The 22500-nt window shown below is 40.4% G+C and overlaps 1 protein-coding gene across 2 annotated transcripts in view; it reads right to left on the minus strand.

The window, feature by feature from the left end:
* Positions 1 to 929: 929 nt before the first annotated feature.
* LOC311057537 (ferroxidase HEPHL1-like) overlaps positions 930 to 22500 on the minus strand; it is a 32349-nt gene continuing 10778 nt past the window's right edge. Inside the window, exons 4-20 of one of the 2 annotated variants that reach the window (XM_084074512.1) lie at positions 22031 to 22234; positions 20895 to 21149; positions 19888 to 20056; positions 19032 to 19162; positions 18531 to 18662; positions 14991 to 15196; positions 14522 to 14666; positions 13128 to 13340; positions 12043 to 12259; positions 11647 to 11786; positions 10678 to 10800; positions 10320 to 10426; positions 7072 to 7306; positions 6080 to 6219; positions 4614 to 4767; positions 2379 to 2393; positions 930 to 1958 (exon numbers count right to left, since the gene is read on the minus strand). In XM_084074512.1, coding sequence (XP_083930638.1) covers positions 1894 to 1958; positions 2379 to 2393; positions 4614 to 4767; positions 6080 to 6219; positions 7072 to 7306; positions 10320 to 10426; positions 10678 to 10800; positions 11647 to 11786; positions 12043 to 12259; positions 13128 to 13340; positions 14522 to 14666; positions 14991 to 15196; positions 18531 to 18662; positions 19032 to 19162; positions 19888 to 20056; positions 20895 to 21149; positions 22031 to 22234 — 2651 coding nt within the window. In that variant the 3' untranslated portion in view covers positions 930 to 1893. Of the gene's footprint in view, positions 1959 to 2378; positions 2394 to 3739; positions 3755 to 4613; positions 4768 to 6079; positions 6220 to 7071; positions 7307 to 10319; positions 10427 to 10677; positions 10801 to 11646; positions 11787 to 12042; positions 12260 to 13127; positions 13341 to 14521; positions 14667 to 14990; positions 15197 to 18530; positions 18663 to 19031; positions 19163 to 19887; positions 20057 to 20894; positions 21150 to 22030; positions 22235 to 22500 lie in introns of both variants that reach the window. The other variant, XM_084074513.1, reaches the window with a different exon arrangement.

Raw genomic sequence — 22500 nt, forward strand, 5'->3', positions numbered from 1 at the left:
ATGGCTTAGGGTTGAGGACAGAGTACAGCAACTTACAATGGGCCTGGTCTACAAGATACGCCACAACATTATGATCCCCTGTATTTGTCAAAATACTTCCAAAACGTAAATGAAGTCCACGATCATAACACCAGAGGTAGCTCCACGGATCATGTTCAACCCAAATTGGAAATAACATGGAAGTAACGAAATGTCTTCTTCTATGGAAATAACGATACGATGGGAACTATGCACAAAAACGAATTTCACCCATTTCTTTACCTCTGTAAACCTGTGATGTGACAATAAAGCTGATTCTGATTCTGGAAAGTTATTTTAAATGTATTTTGCAATAACCCTGACTATAAAGGAAAACGTTCACCACACAGTATATAAAAGTTTCAAGCAGTTTCCTCAGATTGATCTCAAATCAGAATATGGCATTGGATTCTCCATAATATGAAAACTTTTAAAAGCTAAATTCAATCAAGTTTCTACTTTGTTTAGTCAAAAAGATGTTTTTTAATATATTTCAGCATAGTGGTAGCTGCCATCTTTAAATTGTCAATTTTGAGGCATTAGCACTCATGTTTGAGCTACACATTCATACAGCAGATTTGGTTTCAGCACCCCGGCCCTTAATACCCCTAGAAAACATGTATGTCATAAATTAATCTAGTAGTAATGTCATTGTTACAAGCATTAGAATTGGCAACTTTGAATGAATGCATTAGCGTCGCCTAGTGGTCATAGTGTACAGTACACACACACACACACACACACACTACTTGCAGTACAACATAGCAGAATAATAATTTGATTCCACATTCACACCTTAAATCAATCATACACATTTGGTCCAGTAGTGCTTTGCACTAAATAAGTCTAAACAAATCACATGAATATTCTGTGCAACATGCCACAAAAATAGCAACATAGAACAAACAATCCACAGTTATAGAAGGTTTTATTAAGAATGATGTAAAACATGAAAAAAAAACTTTAAAGCCACAAACTTCTTTTAATTACAACAATGTTTTTTAAGCTGCAATCCAGAATGTATTTGAATGAATAAAATGCTATTTTAACCAATCAGTGTGGAAGAGTATGCTAATACAATATAACTAGCACATATGCAATGCTTGGAGGTCTTTCTACTCTATTGAGAAATTTAGATCCCGGTATTGGATTGGACACAACATTATTGACAAGTAGCCCTGCCAGAAGGTCATGAGCCCAATATCTCCTCTGGCCAAGCAGGGATTTCCTATGAGCCTTAGGTGTTTGGTCTCCCATGCTGGAGAACCGGTTTGAATACCGGGTGCTACAGTCGCAATTATCTCTCTCCGTCCAGAGAGGACAAAAATAATAAGGATTGGAGCTAAAACAATCATTATGGTAGAATATGTTAATATGATATAACTTGCATATCCTGCATTGTTTGGAGGTGGTCTCCCTAGTCTTACACTGAGACATTTTAACCCTGGTGGTCAGGTAGACACAGATGCGCTGCCATCTTTTATTGTAGTGTGGTTGTGGTAGTTATTGTAGTTCTACGTTGCGAGAGGGACAACGGACATAAAACCTACGCATTGTAGCTTTAACAATAATACATGACTGTGTTGTCATCGACGGTTTGATTTTGACTTGACCTTCAAAGGCACAATAGGCAATGAATTACTTTTGTATCATATAGGAATACATAAACTCTCTCTCTCTCTCTCTGTCACACACACACACACACACACACACACACACACACACACACACACACACACACACACACACACACACACACACACACACACACACACACACACACACACACACACACACACACACACAGTGATCAAATCCCTGGAATTGTAGTGCAGTCAATGCCCTTGTTGCATAGATAGTCAGTGTCAGGGTCCTTCAGCAGTGCAGCATCACTCCTACAGCCAGAGACAGCAGCATGGTGGCTATTGAGCTCACTAGTGCTGCAGGATGTGAGGATGACAGAGAACAGTATAGGCATTCAACAGGTGTTGTAGTTTGGTGGTGGTACGTTAAAATACTCCATGTAATACTACTACGAAAACTACTACTGCTACTACTACTAAGAAGAAGAAAAAGAAGCAGAAGAAGAAAATGGATTTGTATAACCATTCTCTAAAAACAGAGTTTACAAAATGCTTTTTACGTCACTTTTGAAGATAACATAATATACATTATGAAAGAACAATAATTAAGTAAAACAAGCATCAATTAAACAGTAAGAAATTAAAGTGTCAAAATATCTGAAAAGGAACATGAATCCATGGCCAAGAAATTTAACAAATAAATAAAACTCATCTTAGATTATTTCACAATAATCGTGTCATCCTTTTTTAAAGAAAGATTTATACAATTTGTCTTACCATTTGAAGAATTTTCTGAAAAAAAAAAAAAAAGAAAAAAACATTGTTAGTAAATATATACATCCATGCTGTGTGTACAAACATATGTATGTTGTGTATTTAGCCCGACACACACACACACACACACACACACACACGCACGCACGCACGCACGCACACACACACACACACACACACACACACACACACACACACACACACACACACACACACACACATTGGTTTTGATGCAATATCTATATACATGCAAAGAGAAAACTGTGTTTATTGTCTGTTAACATTCTTTCTACAGTATACACAGACGCAATCTACTTTTTGGCCTCTCACACACATTCTCACTCCCTAGGACACTTGGGACCAGTTTCACTGGTCAGGACCCCTTTAGCGTCACTGGGGCAATACACTGGGGACCTCTTTAGCAGCAATTTTCAACATGCACTAATGTGTATGTTTGTACTGTACATTAAGAGGGCAAATGGCATTGCTCACATACTTCTCTCCGTAGTTACAGTCATGTCTAAATGGAGGTTCACCCATTTCAACCGCTAGAGGGCAGGATAGGACAACAAAAAAATCTCATATGGCCCTTCACTTGTCTTACAGTCTTTATTCTTCATTGTGTTAGGTTTGTTTTGTCCATAGATATAGAAACCTCATTGGCCGCTGCAGTTCATTGGAACGACCTGTATCCGCGGCCGCCATATTCGGGAAGGCAGCAGCCACTCAAAGTGACTACTGGCCAATACAGCGCATCTTTTACAGGACTTGTCAGAATCTAGTTGTGGAACTTTTTCAATTAAACAAAAGTTATTTTTTATATCATCTTTCACTGATATATTTGTTTACCTCTGTGTGACGGCCCTGCCCCCTCTGCCTTCACTGATGGCTAGCCGGCAGCCTGAGTGAATAGGGCGGAGTGTGGCAGGCCATTAGACCAACTGGGTGCAGCTGGGTGAGGTGGTTTGGGAGAGTATATAGTGAGCTCTCCCACTACCTCTCATTTTCTCTCTCTCTTCCCTGAAAGCAGGATCTCTGCCACCTGGCCTGTGGGGCCTAACCCTTTTGTTTTCAGTTGCTCTACACACCTTATACAACACTCGCACAGCACATTCCACACATCCATACATTGCATTACTGATTACTGACTTGTTCACACCCCATACGTTTGATTGCTTTTGATATCCATATTCTCTAATTAATTCAGAACAATAAATATAATTTAAACGTTTGACCTTGTGTCTGAAAAGGAACATGAATCCATGGGCAAGAAATTTAACAAATAAATAAAACTCATCTTAGATTATTTCACAATAATCGTGTCATCCTTTTTTTTAAAGAAAGATTTATACAATTTGTCTTACCATTTGAAGAATTTTCTGAAATAAAAAAGAAAAAGAAAAAAACATTGTTAGTAAATATATACATCCATGCTGTGTGTACAAACATATGTATGTTGTGTATTTAGCCCCCACCACACACGCACGCACGCACGCACGCACGCACGCACGCACGCACGCACGCACGCACACACACACACACACACACACACACACACACACACACAGGTTTTGATGCAATATCTATTATGCAAAGAGAGAACTGTGTTTATTGTCTGTTTGATTGCTTTTGATTATCCATATTCTCTAATTAATTCAGAACAATAAATATAATTTAAACGTTTGACCTTGTGTGGACTGGACTCCCTCTTTTTGCCATGTATTACCCTAGTGCATGACACTCCAAAATGAGGCGTCGGAAATGGCACTGGAAATGTACTTGTACTGTAATTTATATGTATGTTAAAATTAATAAATCTGAATCCAAACAAATTGTCAGGTACTAGGACCCTGCAGCATTCCTTTTTGAGTGGTATTTCAGAATAGACAAACGCTGTAATGACAACCGAGCTACCAAAAGTGTCGCCAAAAGGTCTACTAAAATGGATGTTACACGGTATGACTTTAATGTTGAGTATAAATGGGCCTTACTTCTGAAGACTCACCACCAGCCTATTTGCATACTGATGTACCAAATCTGGTGAGATCCGTCGCAGTCAACATAAATAAAAGGGTGTCCTCTGCATCAGCATCGGACACAAAATATACTGAACCAAGTGTCAAAATGTGAGATGGGAGTGAGAATGCATTGAAATAAATAAGAACATCATAAGTGCATAATGTAATGAGTTCCACAGAAGACACCATGGTCCTCAAACAATAGAAGTACATGCGGTACCTATGATGGTGAACGTGGTCTCCATGCCAGCATGGATGTGGTCTGTGACGTGGCAGTGCAGCAGCCAGGTCCCAGGGTTTCCTACCACCATTTCCACGGTCTGGAACGTCCCCGGGAAGAGGTCAAACACATCAGCACGATGCACACGGTCCATCTGGTGCACACACACACACACACACACACACACACACACACACACACACACACACACACACACACACACACACACACACCGTTATACCGAGAGCGGTGGAGGAACAGAGCTACGGAAATTTGAGGAACTGAGAGTAGTGACTAACTCAGTAACTAGCTACAATCTTTCAGTTTCATTCAGCATTTCTAACCCTTGGACATACTTTCACATGATACATTGCAACATACTGTAGGAAATGATGTTTCCATCCAATTGTTGAGCAGATTGTAGCGCAAAAAGGAAGAAGCAAGAAATGCCAGATGACCTCAGTGTCCTTGACCTTTAATATTTGTCCATCAAGCCATATGTCAGATAGTGTAGTGAGTTGCAGATCAAATATACAGTATGACGTTTCATGTTGTGACTTTAAAAACGACACACACTATATTGTGTTACAGTGTAAGTGTGAGGATACATATTGTACATTCTTCTGTTCTTTCATGTTTGTATACTTCTCTCTGATTACTTCTGATTTTTTTTTCTTTTTTTTCTTTTTTCTGTATGTCTTTTGTTTTGCTTTACTTTTCTTATTCTTTTGTTGCTGCTGTCTCAATGGGGGGACAATGTGAAATATTGTATAGAAAGACTGTATGGTGAAAATGATGATGATGAAAATGATCATCATCATGATGATGATGATGAAAATGATGATGATGATGAAATGATGATGAAAATGTGTTGTCTCTTCTGATAATAACAATAAAAAACAATAAGTTGCAAAAAAAAAAAAAAAAAACGACACACACACGCACGTGCGCCAACATGCACGCACGCACGCACGCACGCACGCACGCACGCACGCACGCACGCACGCACGCACGCACGCACGCACGCACGCACGCACGCACGCACGCACGCACGCACACACACACACACACACACACACACACACACACACACACACACACACACACACACACTGGATATACAGACCTAATTATAATTGTTTTGCAAATGCTCAACTAATAATGATGTCTTGGTGCTCTAAAAACTAATTATTTTCCCTCCAGTTGCATGTGTCTGGTATACTGTAACTGTATTATGTAGTCTATTTATTGGATGGAAAAGTGATGGAAATGTACCTCATTCATTGATGATGACATACCGTTTAATGATACTGACACAGAAATGACAAGCGGTAGGGCCGGCTATAATGATGACAGCAATCTCTAGTCGTGTTAGTCGAGTATCACCGTGACAACTGCCATGTGAGCATATGGCAATTATGAGGCAGCGATGATGATTATGAAATAATGAAGAAGGAGAGGGGTACCTTGTAGGTGAAGGTCTCTGCGTGGAAGTGAACAGTGTGCATGTCCACCTCATTGCCCATGCCCAGTAGATACCAGTCTACCTTCTGCCCCTGCATCATCGTCAGCCCCTGGAGGTTCCCATACAGCCTGCCATTTATCCCTTTAATAGACAAACATGCATGCATGCACGCACGCAGGCACACACACACACATACACACACGCACGCAAGCATGCACACACATGTACGCACGCATGCACGCATGCATGCAACCAGACACATGTACATTTGTAAGGAGATAACAAAACCCGTAATTATAACAACTGAGTAACCATTTGAGGTGTTAAGGCGCATGCCATTTATCTCTTCAACAGATTCACCCAGACACCCTTACACAGACACACAACCTCACACATGCACACACACGCGCACACACACACACACACACACACACACACACACACACACACACACACACACACACACAGACAGACACAGACACAGACACAGACACAGACACAGACACAGACACACACACACACACACACACACACACACACACACACACACACACGAGCGTGCATCCCCCCCGACAGACACACACACACACACACACACACACACACACACACACACACACACACACACACACACACACACACACACACACACACACACACACACACACACTCTCGTATACAAAGTTTATAACAGAGTTATAACAGCATGCCATCTGTGTCAAGACTTTAAACCAAAATGATATTCCCATAGCAGTATTGGACAACAGGAATATAACAGGAATGCTTCTGATGGCGTGTGTTGATGGCACTGTGGTTAAAACATCATCTGTGAAACCACAGGTTTGTGGTTTCCCAATGTTCTACCTGCAACCTCAATAACAATAAATACATGTATTTATTGTTTTAAAGGGGGGTGCCCAAATTCCTTCATTAAACATATGGAAAGAACATGTTGAAAGCATTGCGAAAAATGTGATTGTGATGCTTGCTCACCATGCATCAGGTTGCTCTCCTCAAAGTCTGCGTCCGGATCGAAGGTTTCAGGATCTTTGCCGATGTACGTTCTGACATTGTCGTCAAAGTACCAGGATTGGTTCTCATCATAGACCATGAAGAGCAAGGCAAACTCCATCTCCACATCTCCCCTCTGTCTGTCGACGCCCTCGCCTCCACGTAAAGTCCCAGGCCTGCACACCACCAACGGTCCCAGCAGGCCGCTGTACAGGTCCTGAATGAGGAAAAGAGGAGCTGTGATTTACCGTGGTCAATCTGTCATTGGTAGTTATCAATCAACCATTTTGCTTTCACGCAAGGTTTGATAAAAAAAAGGGGGATGTGGAGGGGGAAATACACGGCTCAGGTCATTCATTCTTATCGGCGGTGGGGATATGTTTTATCCATGTTTCTCTTCAGACTGCATTAAATACTAGTAGACTGTCTTATATGGTTGATATCAGACAGTTTACAACAATCTAATTAATTTGTTAAATTATGATATTATCAAACTTAACAGTTTAATAAAAAAAATCATGTTCCTCCCCTACTCAGGGGGTGGGAAACTGCACCCCATCAGTGTCAAAATATTGTCAATCATCCTGTTGTCTGTGAGCGAGAAAATGGAAGTTACGATTCCATTTACTCTCATTGTATGATGGTGAAACAGATCTCAAAACCACACTTTTAGCACATAAACAAACAAAAACGCATGTGGATTGTGCTGATGTGGATAAGAAGTGTAAGTGGATTCTGTCCATATACTATATACTGTAGACCAAATTAAAATGTTTGGCAATTAGGCCTACAATAAGTCGTGCTGTGTTTGGGTCTGTAAAGCCGAATGCTTTGCACATAATGAACTAGGTCTAGGTTTTTTGTTTTGCTTTGAAGTGTAAACACACACACATCACACACACATACAGTAGGCATCCCACATACGCACATACTGTACACACGATGCATCGCCGCAATGTCCATTCATCCCATGTCATATAATGTAGGTTATAGTCATGGTCACCCGCTGGAAAATCTTACTTAATACCAGGAATTTAAAAATGGGATGCATGCATGCACCGAGGGATGCTGGTCATCTTTATATAATAAAACAATAACGTTAATTGACGCAAATTATAACTTGCTGACACACGTTCAATAATGCTCTCATTCAGGTGAAAACAGAGATCGGCCGCTGGCCTCAGGGGCATTCTTGATGCTTTAATGTGAACAATTATAGATATGACCACATCGTATTCATCAACTGTGCAGGCGGTTCTTTGTGAAAAGCAAGCAGTTAGTGGTATGAGAGATTTCCTTCAGGACCCACACAAGTGAGCCTGAAAGAGTAAAACCACTCACACAATGCATGCAGACCATCCCTTGCGGCACAGCTCAGTGTGAAAGGGGGTTCAGTCTTATGAACAATATGCATGGAAAAGAGATCTACAATGTTGTTGTTGAATAATTTCATGATGATCAGCAAAAATGTGTCGTCTCTGTATGTCGTTTCAAGCCAAGACAGTTCCTCACAAGATGGTTGAGAATGCCACACAAGCACGGAGGCAATGCACATCTCAGATGCCTGTAGAAAAACACTTTGGAAAACTATGAACATGTAGTAGTCCATCAGTTTTCCAGGACTTGTGGGCTAAGACCCAATGAACCGAGTTTGAGAATGGCCTTTTCAGCCATTATTTGATTAGAAGTTCTGTCTCTGAAGCGTGTTTGTCTTGCAGCAGTTATTGGATGCTAGCCCCCGTGTTTAATCTGATACATAGCCTAAGTTTGATAATATTTATTATTTATTTTGGAAAATAGGTGAATATATTGTTTTAAATTGTGTGATTGTGCTTGTGGGGCCATTTAGAAGTAGGAATCATTCCCTTTTTGCATTTGCCTTTTTTTCTTCCTTTAACATTTTCCTTTGTTATTGTTTATGCAAAAATGTGCAAGGAACAAAAACAAAAGAATGATTACTCTTATATACTTGTATGAAAGACGTAACAATAAAACATTTTAATCACAAATCCTGTTTGTGTCTTCACTGCCAAGCTCACAATATTCCGTAATAGATGAGTGTTTGAATTGTGACAGAACTGCAGGAATGTTCACTGTTAATACGTTATTAACAGTGATAAGCCTAATCAGTTTTCCATGTATTTCTAACAATATATACTTGCCCTCTTACTGTAAATCGTAATAATCCATGCTTTGCGTCGGAAATTGCCAGCTGATGAACGTGCTCTAGGGGCCAATATATCTAAGGCTAAAAGCAGCTCCCAACTGGTTGAGTTAGATGGTGTTTAACATTAAAACAGTAGAAAACTAGAAAATGTGCTCCTCGGAGCACAAGTCTCCACCAGCAAATATTGGAATTTATTCCAAGATTGGAACTTTTTCTGCTAATATCTCCTGACTAAATGTTAGCTTGGCTGATGGCACTGATTCGAAACATGCAATGCAATGTTTTGAAGTGACTCACCTATTTATATAGGCCTTCGGCCTGGCGGAGACAATCAGTCCAAAGCATTTAAATCTCCCCATCTGTAAATGTAATTGGCTTACCGGTACATGTACCGATACATGCATTTTAGGCCTATTAATATGATTATGATTATTGTAATAATTATTATTATTAGTAGTAGTAGCAGTAGAAGTAGTAGTAGTAGGCCGTTAGTGAGTGTGGGGGGACTTATGGGGAGTTGCTCCGACACACGTTGTTATACCTTTCAATCCGGGGAAGCATCTGTGTCATTTTAGGTGTTACTATATCGTCACTGGCGGGCAGAAATCTCCAAGTTTCAAATTTGTATGTTTTCTCATAAATTAAAGCCCTACTAGTCCTTGCCGCTGGTAGATATGCTATTTTCACTATTTTAAATCGTTTGTAAAAAAGGAACGTTTTCCATCCGACAACAATGATATTGCAACATGATTTAAAAATTAAAAATAAAAGTTCTTCCGAAAACTTAGGTTAGGATTTAGAAGGTGTTTTTAGAATCGGCCTCAGGTCTAAATTGGTTAATATTAGGGGTGTAACGAAACATTTTAACAACGATTCGATACATATCACAATACTTGGTTGTCGATACGATACATGAACGATACAGGTTAATTTAGAACGATACGTTTCGATTCAAGGATTTAGTCGATACGATACATGAACGATACAGGACAAGTTAATTTAGAACGATACGATTCGATTCAATGTATGCACGCATACAGTATATGAGACATGCACTGAGTACCTTGGTGAAGTGCGTAGAGGAGTAGTAGGCGTAGGAGATGCAGTTAGGATCTGAGACCCCTGGACCGGAGCTTTCAGGAACGTCCCATCTAATTTCTGTCATGTAGCCTGACAGGACAAGAACAAACATCTAGAATCATCAGAATCAGAATGATAGACAATGACTTTGATTTCTGAGTGGAGATATTTGTCTAGAATAGATATACTAGGTGACAAGAAGCAGACCCAAAGTCACAGCAATGAATTACTGGGTGAGTAGGCTGCACATGGATGAATCAGTCGACGCAAATGCATTGTGTGTTTTCTGTGTCTGTGTGTGGAATACACACAGTGTTGGTATTTTCAATCTCTATTCTCACCAGGTTCGACTGCAGCGGACCCATGGGCCTTCATTCCATGCCCGTGGATGGAGTAGGGCCGACTGGCTTTGTTTTTGAACGTGATCAGAATCTGTTCCCCCACTTCAGCTTTGATTATTGGACCTGTAGCAGTAAAAAGAAAACACAAGCATACATGTAAGGAACCAGAAACACAAATGATCCTGTCCTAATTTAATTTAACTCAGAGAGTGCACAAATGGAACCTAATGGAACCTTATTCTAGTTCTTCAGAACATGCTGGGCTGTGTGGCACCAGGTCCTCGTGTTTGTGGCTGCCATAGAGTAAAGCTGGACTCACACATTGTTTAAATCTTAAACGATTTTGAAATTTGGTAGCATCAGATCTTCTCATCAGATAGTCTTAAACTGTAATCCTTTACTCTGCTAAACCATTAGATGTGGCTTCCTTCCCAGCCTAGTATAAACATACCAATGAAGGTCTGTTAAGTTTGTTTAGTTAAAAGGAAGTGTCTGGTGGAATGTCTTTGTAGTTTTATCAGTTCTGGGGTTTTTTTTTTGGGGGGGGGGGTTGCTGAAAAAACAACAATGTAAAATGCAGTTTTATGTCTTACAAAGCCAAAGTATACCACAGCAACAGCAACATTGACAAAGTAATGAAACTTTCATTTTAAGTTAAGTGAAGTGTAGAATATGGTCAATAAAGAAGTGAACTACATATAAATCCTCAGTGTTATTCTAACTTTGATAGAGTAAAAATGTACCCAAATAGACGTAAATGACCTTTTGAACAAGGTTGGTTACAGCTGCAAGACAGTGCTAAAGGGATTACGTTTCTATATTTCACTTCTGTGAGAGAGGTAAGAGCAGCTAAAGCCAAATGTATACAAATACAAGCTCGGATGCGACCCGTTGTGATCTTCTACTGTAGGTCTGCTTGTAGGTCTGCTATTCATCGTGCGACTAAATATGAATCAGGCTTTAGGATACCTAGAATGCCCAAGTGCATCTCTTGTGGCGGTCGTTTCCTCTGCGTTGTGAAGGTGTCATCAGTGTACGCCCTGTACACCACCTTCTTATAGCGGGAGCCGATTCTGTTCTCCCCTCGCTCCAGGAACACGTTGCCTGGACTGGGACACACGACAATCTGTCACCACTTACAAACAGTAATACTTATAAACATAAATAGCAATTTACCAAACCCAGGTACATCAACATGCAATTAGTGATGTAATCCTTGCAGGGTGGGAAGGCACACACACACACACACACACACACACACACACACACACACACACACACACACACACACACACACACACACACACACACACACACACACACACACACACACACACACACACACACACACACACACACACACACCTGTCCTCTAGTGTTCCATGGTTCTTCTCCTGTTCCCAGGCTCTGTCAGGTGCGTAGTCCCACTCTATCTCCTCAGCGCTGATGAAGTACTGGACGACCTTTGAATGTCTGAATGGTGTACGAGTGAAGTTGTGTCCGGGACAGTCCCGTACCATGTACTGTTCCTGCATCCCACCAGAGAGGTGGTCTGTTACTCTGCAGCTCACTTCAAACGTGCCTGTGTGAGAGCATCCACAAGAGGTTAGATTGGGGTTGGGCTTCAGATATGAATCAATTTGAATCTCTCATCGAATCCTTTGGGTCAGTGGTTCTCAAAGTGGGGTCCGGGGATCCATCAGGGTTCCTTGTGGGGTTCCAAAGGGACACCTACAGGTCTGTAACTCTGAGTGTATAAATGGAACCAAATGGACCCGCCATCTGTACACTCCTAGCGTTATGGGGGTCCTTGAAATTAAACAGTTTGCAAACCACTGTTTTACGTAAATTGTTGTATTAGTGGTGAGAATGAGGAGTGAGGGAAACTATTTATCTTGGTGACAATACTCTTTCAGCCTTGTGGAACAACAGAATTTTTTATAGAAATCTATGTCAAAATTAAAACATGTGGAGAATGTTCCCCAACCCTTCACTATTGAACCCCAGCCCTAGAAAAAGCAATTGCAAACAGAATGTTAATAATGTCTTAAAAGTGTACAGTATATGTACAAGAATCAAACATAATATGAACACGTGAGTAATTCTGTGTAGGGCATTTCATGAATGCTCTACTTAAAAATAGCGAAAATGCAATTTGCAAGCTCATGTGATGTGTTGTGAGCGGCTATTTTAGCTATTTTTGAAAAAAAATAAAATAAATGAATGACGTTCCCAAGCCGGATTGAAAGTCTGTGAGTTTTTATGAATATTTAACCAATGAAAATAATTAACAAGAGCTCATGACTGAATCATTACTACATTGGAACAGGTTATTTTTTCCATATCCTGAAAAGTAACAGTTCCTTTCAATGTTTCCACCCGAAAGCAACAATATTTGTGAAAGAAAACAAATTGAAGAGTAATGGAGTATGGTAAAAGTCCAGACTGACCAGCAGTGGATGGCTTCATGACCATGGTAGCGGTGGTGTGTGGGAACAGGCTGAGTGTGTCCCGGGTGGTGCCATGCCTCTGGAAGGTGTTGCCTTCAAAATAAATGCCATGGATGTCCACCTCTGTGCCCAGACCAAAGTTGTACCACACAACTGTGTCCCCCGAACATAAATCCAGGCCATGAAGGTTCCCATACATCAGGCCATTCACAGCTGAAATATTAATAAAAAAAGAAATACAAATTATGAGAACAATACAACAGTACAAATATAACCTAGCCAATTGAAAATGAATACCAGTTAACTTACTCTGGGGAGAAATAAGATTTCTAGTGATGATGGCTGATGATCTGTTACACAGTAAAATCCTCTGTGTTAATTTAACTGAGAGCATACAAATAATAATAAATAAATGATAAATGAACAATGAGGATTTTATTGTTTACTGTTCCACTCCACTATGTCAGATTTCCAATTGGATTTTTGCATTGGATTTTGGATATATTATGAACATAAGCTCTGTTATGTAGCTAACAAAGGCTTGTGATATCCACTTTAAAAAAAAAAAAGAAAAATCTCTACAAAGTAACACCATTGTTACAATTTGAACAACGCAATAAGCTTCAAATCTCCAACTACACATGCAAAAACACACAGACACACACACTAGGGATGGGCAATACCACAGACTTTCTTTTTGATCCGATACAAAGTAATCCCAAGGCTAGTATCCCAATACCAATGCTGATAAATCTAAAAGCCTCTTGTTTACAGTAAATGAAAAGGGAAAACTTTGTGAATTAAATTGAAATCCCCACATTAGTATTACTATAAATAACTTCCAATGAAAATGCATTTCCAGACTTCTGTTCAGAGGATTCAAATAACCCAAATCACTAAACATGGATAAATCCTGCTTCTGTGAAAGGCTTCTGTCAGAGAACCCTCGCCTTCTGAAACGTTCACTCATCAATGCTCTTTTATGTGGCTGATTTTCATGTTTCGGCAAGTTTGTGCTATTGCCACAATATCATTGACTTTTGACACACATGGCATGTTGCCTAATTATTTTTGTTTTCTCTCTGTCATACCAGCCCGCCCGCCATGTTGTGTGATTGACAGAACGAGAGTTTTGTAGTTTCTATTCAATTTCATAATAAAAATATATAAAGATTAAAAACACTGGTTAAAGAAAAACACTTGGTATGAATATTTTATTACGGGGATCGATTATGAAAGGAAATCTCGGGATCCGAAGTACTGATATTTCCGTATCGATCCGCCCATCCCTGAAGCCTGATTTATAGTTATACACACCGGGGGCATGACACATGCTGTCAGCTTGTAGATCTGTTGTTTTTGTATAAATAAGGCATTACACAAAGGTAGACTACCATGCATCTTATTGCTCTCCTGAAAATCTTCATCCTCTGGGTCTGTCTCATTGCTGCCGTACTTTGCGATGTTTTCATCCAAGTACCAGCTCTCGTTCTCGTCCATGACAGTAAACAGCAGGAACATCTCCTTGTCCACGTCTTTCTGTTAAAGAACATACAAACGGTACAAGGCAATTAGGCCAGTGGCAAACAGTCATTTATTATAGGAATTAATTTTCCATTATGGATAATTGCACTTTAGAAACTTGTCTATGGTTATCTCTGAAGAATAGTTGTTGTTGTTTTAGCGGAGATAACAATCTCACCAGCAAAGAGCCTTTATTTGATCTATGAATTACTTTTGAACAAGTATTTGGCTATTTGCTTGGAAAATGTGCCGAATATCCGAAGCTTGAAAAAGGTATATTCGGGACAGCCCTAGTATTGAACTGATCATGTGAGCTTGCAGTAAAAGCTGATAGCACACCTGGGTACCGTCCTTCCTCAGAGCTCCTTTCCTGCACACTAGTAAAGGTCCCATCAAACCAGAGCTGGTGTCATGTACAGCATCAGTGGCAGAGAAGTATAGGTAAGGGATACAGTTGGTATCAGAGGGAGAGGGACCATCCAGAACCTTCCAGTTGTAGATGAAAGTTGTCCGAGGAGCCACTGCAGACCCAGGCTCATCAGCCCCTGTAGTATTAGGCACAGAGCACGATAATCAGTACATCTGCTACAAGACCGAACAAGTACACTATTTGAAATAGTTTCTTAGAATTATAAGATTAAATTGGATTAGTTGATTTCATAAACTGGTAAGAACTAAACAAACTAGAAAAAGTGCTCCTCGTAGCACAGGTCAGGTAGGTTATTGTGGGCCAGCAATGTTCAGAATGCATCGGCCTCCTGGTGGCGCTAAAATAGGCGTGAACTTTCATGGCAAATTTTCTTTTTTTTAAAGTTGGCCTCCCTATAAAAGGCAGATGTGAAAAATGCGGGGCATAGGTTTTTCCTTGACCCCTAGGGAGTGTGCATGCAAAGTTTCATGCCTATCGGTGCACTTATAGGTAAAAACACAGCCACACCTTCGGCCTGGCGGAGAAAAATATAAAAAAAAAACATGCTATACGAATAAAGTTATTAATATTAATGTAATCCACTTGTTCATTGTCCCTTCAATATTAACATACTATTGATCTATGTATGCTGTTAGGACACAGGTCCATGAGTAGCCCCGTCTGTGACCCCTCTGCTGTACTGCCCTGCCAAGCCAAAGAGCAGTAACTACGTTTTTGGACACACCGACTTATTTGGGTATCCCAAAGGTCAAAATAGCCTTTGTGATTTTGGGGGATAAACAATTACCTTAAGAACAGATGTACAATTAGTGTAATATCATTTATATGCCGATATCTCATTTGGCTGACCAGTTGAATCAGTTTTAAACCAATTTTTCAGTGATTTTTGTTTTCGTAGTTACTGCACTCTGCCTTGGCAGGGCAGTGTAGCTCCGGTATGAGATCCCACAGCGTTAAGATCCACCTGAGGGCGATACCGGCGAAAATGCCCAATTCTCACTTGTCGTATCAAAAATGTAAAGTAGTTCCGGTATCCTATAGATGTCTGTAGCTCATACGGAATGGAAAAAGTAATTGATGGGTTGAAAAAAATGATATTGTTAAAATCAATTCAATTGAGAATCTTTTGCCAGCCTGCACTGAATTTTAACATGGATGCGCATTCCTGATCGGGAACGCGCCTCCATGTTAAAATGTGGCTAGCCCATTATGAATCACGGGAAAGACACCTTCTCCAGCGGTATTTATATTAAATGATGTGTCCCGGCTACAACTGAACTGCACACATAAGCGCATCTTCTTTGCTGGCTTAACAGCTGCAAAGAAAATGGTAGCTACAAGGTGGAAACCTCCTCATACTTTATTTGGAGTTGTCAACGGCAAGGTTACATGGAGCAAAAGAGAAAAACATTGATATGTGGTCTAACGTTGCAGATAAGATTAAAGACTTGGTTTAAATGTTGTATTACAGTGTTATGACATTGCACAGGTATATGCATAGTGTTTGATCCTTACATTTTGGGACATTGTTGGTCCGGGGAGGGGTGGGTGGGTTTATTTTTATTTTTATTATTATGGTTTCTGTTTTAAGTTGTTTGTATCTTGTTTTTGTTGTTAAAAAATGTATTCATTTAAAATGTGATTGTACTTTTGACATAATAAAAACAATTGATAACAAAAAAAAAGAATCACGGGAAAGTAGGGAACCACAGAGTAGAAAACAATGGAGCTGCCGAGTCCTCCACAGGGAACGAGATTAAATCAGTTGTTTGTGTATTTGGTGTTAGTTCCATGAAAGGATGACTACGTACAGCTAGTTTTGAGCTACATGTGTGCGTCTGCGAGTAAGCCTCACCTCGGACCTCCTGCTGAAGATCGACATCCAGTATGTTTCCTAGTATTCTTTCTCTGTTTAATGCCTGAGGAAACGTGTTTTATGACCTGAAGAGGATTTCCCTACTGGATTTGGGTCTCCTGTGCTCTTGCCCGGCCACGCCTGGTGACCCTTTCTGTCATGCTCACATGGTTGAATTTCTGTCATGATTTATTATGGACATTGTTTATATTAAGGGGATCACCTAGTTTTTTTATTCTGTAGAATCCTGAGTGTTAATGTAACTCTGAGAGTTTACAAATTGGTTACATAAATTTGTACACTCACAGAGTTACAAATGGATAAATTAACACTTACTCTGTACATTGTTAGCTTACAGTAATCATCTTACTTTTCAGTGGTTTGGATACAGATTTACTTATAGGGTTGGAGATCAAGGATTTATCAGGATTATTCTTATGCCTTTATTTACTTATATCTGTGTAAAATGATGTTGATTAATTATTCTAATATTGAATCATTCTTCAATTTGTTTTTCTTTGTACTTAAATTACATATGGAGTTAAATATGTTTTATTTCCTAATGCCCTTTCATAGCCATTATAAAGAGTTTAGTTTAGGAGGCATAATTCTATTTCATGTGTTTACTGTGGGTTTATATTTCATGTATACTGTAGGGCTTACACCGTTCCTGTCTACATATGCAGTGCATACGCATACAGACCATACAGTCTCTCAATGTCATCCACCTACTTCAAGATATAATCCACTGTACTGTATACAAACAGGGTCTAATCCAGGAGTGGGCAACCTTTTCAGGCAATCTACTTATCCGGATCTACCATCACCAGGCAGTGTAAACCACCATAAATTTTACATCTTATTATACTGTAGGCTGCTCATTAGAAAGAAATCAACTAATAATGCAAAAATAAGTCATGGGACTTTTAAAATACTAATGACAGCACATGATTAAAGATAGTGCTGGTTGAGATTTCAGTTCCCTCTTTCTTTTTTTCACTCACTGTCAGCTGTTGTTTATCATTAAGTGTCTTTCCAAATTCCCTTTCTTCACCATTGTAGCAGTTGTTTGTGATAAATAAATGCTCCACTCGACATGACAAAAACGAAGAAAAAAATAAACTGTGTGGACATTGCATGTCCTTTGTCTCATGGCATCTCTTATTGACCTCATTCTCAATATTGTTGTCTCGTCTCGTTATCTGTCGTTGGGTTCTAATTCAAACCAGCAAACCTGAATGTGATTGGACAATGAATGATACAGTTTGAATGGATGTTTGGGTTTTAAAATTGCTCTGGGATCAACCAAAAAAGCTCCTCAGGATTGACTGGTTTAATTGTTTGGAAATGGTTGCTCACCCCGGTCTAGTCTGACTGAAACCAGTTCACCACTGTCAGTTAGCATAGTATTAACATTCTTCACTGCCCTTAAGAAGAGAGCGGCGTATTATGTGTGTACTGTACTTCAGCAGACTGTTATTTAACTTTTATCATCTTCCTCCGAGGTAAAGGCATACACTGGCTACACAAATCAGAGGAATCTACAAAGGAATCAGTCAAAGCTATCTGTTGGATCTGATCTGATCTTTCTCACCGTTTTGGTCACGGACTCCCTGGAAGTATTTGTCAGAGTGCAGGCCGTGAGGCTGGATGCTGTAGTTTCTATGCGCACGGTTCATGAAGGTCACCTGGAGGATATCACCTTCCTCTGCCCTGAGGACGGGACCTGAACACATGCAGGAAAATGCAGGAGAGGGAATTGACGGAGATGAACGCCAGAATTAATGGGGGGAATTAACCACATTAACCCTTGGCGTCCTGATATTGGGCATGTCATTATTATTGTCAAAAATAGTCAGCTACTAGTAGCTACTGGAGAAAACACAGTCAAGAGATGAGGGAATCTTTTGCATGGTTTGAAATAATAACTTTGAAGTATATATTTCAGTGAGATATGAGGAACAACAGAGCATTGTGCCGTCAGACAGAATATAACACAGCATGAAAGAAGGGGAACATGAGATGTCCCGGAGGAGAGAAGAATGAATGCTCAAATGACTTGGAACTTGGGTTGCACTGAAAGAGCATGGCTCACCGAGGATTCCCAAGTTGGCAGGCTTCTCTCTTCTAGTGGTGAAGGTGCTGTCTGTGTACTCTGTGTATACAACCTTCCTGTAGCGACCCCCGATCCTGCCCCCGTCTCTCCCAAAAAACGTCTCTGATGAGCTGTGAGAGAAACAGCATGAGAGAGAGAGAGAGAGAGAGAGAGAGAGAGAGAGAGAGAGAGAGAGAGAGAGAGAGAGAGAGAGAGAGAGAGAGAGAGAGAGAGAGAGATTAAAAAGAGAGAATGCAAGTGAGAGAGGTAGACAGACAGTCAGACAGACATATAGACAGAGAGAACGTGGTCATTGCGGGGAATGGGGGTAAGGGTCAGAAAGAGGATGGTAGTTTCTTTCTTTTGTGTGTGTGTGTGTGTGTGTGTGTGTGTGTGTGTGTGTGTGTGTGTGTGTGTGTGTGTGTGTGTGTGTGTGTGTGTGTGTGTGTGTGTGTGTGTGTGTGTGTGTGTGTGTGGGTGGGTGGGTGGGGAGGGGGGGTTGCGAGATAAAGAGATTCCTGTTTCTTTGCTGAGTCACAGATGTTGGAATCTCATACTGCAGTGAAGCAGAACAGAGCAAACAGCTGGCCTGCAGTTAGATTATGTCACATCAGGGGAAAAACAGCAACCTCTAAAACCACTTAACTGTACACACTGTTTACACTATTTAACTGTCTCACTCCCAGAAGACGTATGTACTGTATACTTATATAGTGTAAATACGCTCCCGGAAGAGCCCGTCACATACAGTACATTAAATACGTCACTGCTCTGCTGAGAGCCTTTGATACATAAACAAGGCCCTCGATTTGATTTAAAGGCTGCCTTTCCCGGTCAACAACCCACCGTACTGTACCTTTGGTCTTCAGTAAGTGATTTGTTAGTGATCAGATCCATCCCTGACGGCGCGTAGTCCCACTCAAGCTCTTCGGCGGCCAGGTAGTATCGCCTGGTTGCACGCCCCACCGCTGTGGGCCTGGCCTTTGTGCCACAGGACTTCACCTCATAGAAGGCCTGCATTCCAGCTGAGACACACACCCATGTACATTTGTAAGGACATTACGCACGCACACACACACACACACACACACACACACACACACACACACACACACACACACACACACACACACACACACACACACACACACACACACACACACACACACACACACACACACAGGGGATGAGTGGGATGAACACATTTCCAGTCCAGTATGATTCAAGGAGGGGAGTAGGTTTTTTTCCTCAAGTGTTTGCATTGTTGTGTGCATCTAGATTTCCTGTACATGATGTCAGTAACCTGACATGAATCAATATGCAAGGAATGTCTTTAGGATAGGCCGGGTCGAGAGAAATTTAAACAAATAACAACTTGACATCACCCAAAATATAAATAAAGATGTGTGTATGCTGTACAAGGGTGAATGAGTGTGTGTGTTGCCTCAATGACCTGTTTCATTCTTACACAGAGCACACTGAGAGAAAGTCTTAGCAACATTATAGGGTGATATTATTTGCAATTTAGGTAATTTAGCAGATGCTATCATCCAGAGTAACTTACACATGTGAGATCAGAGTAAATGGCATGAACCCTAGTCAACAGACAACAGGCCAAATGGTCACGTAACAAAGAATACAATTTAGTGTAGAGAAGACACTGGAGCAGCTCGAACAATTGACGCCTCTTTTATTAAGGCGCTGAGTACAAAGAATCGGCAGTCAATTCTTTGTACCCAGCTCTCTCCATTATGCTGTGTTGTCCTGCTCCTGTGATGATGGACCAGGCTTGCCTACGTTTGGCTGAGGCGTGGCACTTTCTTCAAAAACCATTTAGTGTTTCAAAGAAACTATAGGTCCTACCCTGTAGGTGGTCGTTAACTTGGCAGGTCAGCAGCCACTTCCCCATCTCCAGGGGAACCATCTCGGCTGTGGCAAACGTTGCCGGGAACAGGCTGAGGACATCGGTGCGGTGGCCGCGGTCCAACAGCGTGTTTCCGTGGAAATACGCAGAGTGAATGTCCACCTCGTTGCCCATGCCAAACAGATGCCAGGCCACCGGACGGTTCTGACACAGCTTAATGCCAGGCAGGTTACCATACATGTAACCATTTATGGCTGTCATACAGGGAAAAGACAATAGGGGAGAAGTAAGAGGTGACCATGACTGATACGATACAAATACATGAGGAGAGGCGAGAGCGGAAGGGAAAGGAAAAGGATCAAGTATCAGAAACGAGAGACATTAAGGTCAGAGATAAAGTGATATGTGAATTTCCACAGAACAAAGAGTGAACATCATTTCTTGGCTGAGTTGGTTAACTCAACACCTTAGCGAACCTCATGAAGCAAATCTACTACTTGTGCCTGCACATCAGGGCTGGTAACTTTCCTCAGAAATGATATTCGAATATTGGTCTTAAAAATTGGCAGATATTCAAATATATTCAAATATTATTATTATTATTATTATTATTATTATTATTATTATTATTATTATTATTATTATTATTATTATTATTATTATTATTATTATTATATTTAAAAAAAAGAATTACAATTTTATGTTTTTATTTTTATTAAAAGAAAAAATATTTGTATGTTTATTTGACAGGAACAAAACAAAAAACAATGTATCAAGTGCTCGGATCCAATAAAACATATATTTAGTTTATTTTTAGAACTTGATACATAGTTTTTTGTATTGTCCCTATCAAATAAACATTAAAATAAGCATCTTATTTTATTTTTTACATTTGTGTATTCATTTTCGAGGAATATTCAAAATTCTAATATTAATTTACCAGCCCTACTGCACACTGGAGAAAAGATTTAAGCAATCTAGCAAAGTAACTTCACGCACTACTAACCCAAAGAAAGGCAGTTTAATTTAGACAGTACAGAGGAGAGAAACAGGAGGAAGAGAACGGACAGGGTGGGATGGCATGTGACACGGGCCCTAAGATCGAATCGTTGGTAAAAACCACCAAACTACCCACCATGCATCAGGTTTGACTCTTCAAAATCGGGATCATCCCGGTTGACTCCGTCTGGGTCTGAGCAGAAGGTCTGAATGTTGTCCTCCAGGTACCAGCTCAGGGCCTCTTCCACCACGTTGAACAACAGGAATACATCCTGGTCCACATCCTTACGTACTGACTCCGTCAGACTGTCAGCAGGCACAGGGCTCTCCTTCAGGATACCTACATGCAATAACACACGGTCTCTTGAAAGGCTACAGGCGTTCTGTTCCTGTTTAAAGTTCTGAATGTGATATATTGTAAAATCAGGGTAATATTCAGTGAAATACTCTGGCAGTATGCTGTAAACATACTAGATCAATGGCCAGTGGCCACCATGTTTGCCTATTAGTCCACTTAGAGAGGTCCTTAGAAAGACCAAAATGAGACAGAGACACTTAGAGAGGTTCTTTAATCACTAAGCCAAACTCCAGCTGCTGAAGTTGTGG

This window comes from Gymnoscopelus microlampas, assembly GCF_963454915.1.
Source record: "Gymnoscopelus microlampas genome assembly, chromosome: 12".
NCBI classification, from domain to species: domain Eukaryota; kingdom Metazoa; phylum Chordata; class Actinopteri; order Myctophiformes; family Myctophidae; genus Gymnoscopelus; species Gymnoscopelus microlampas.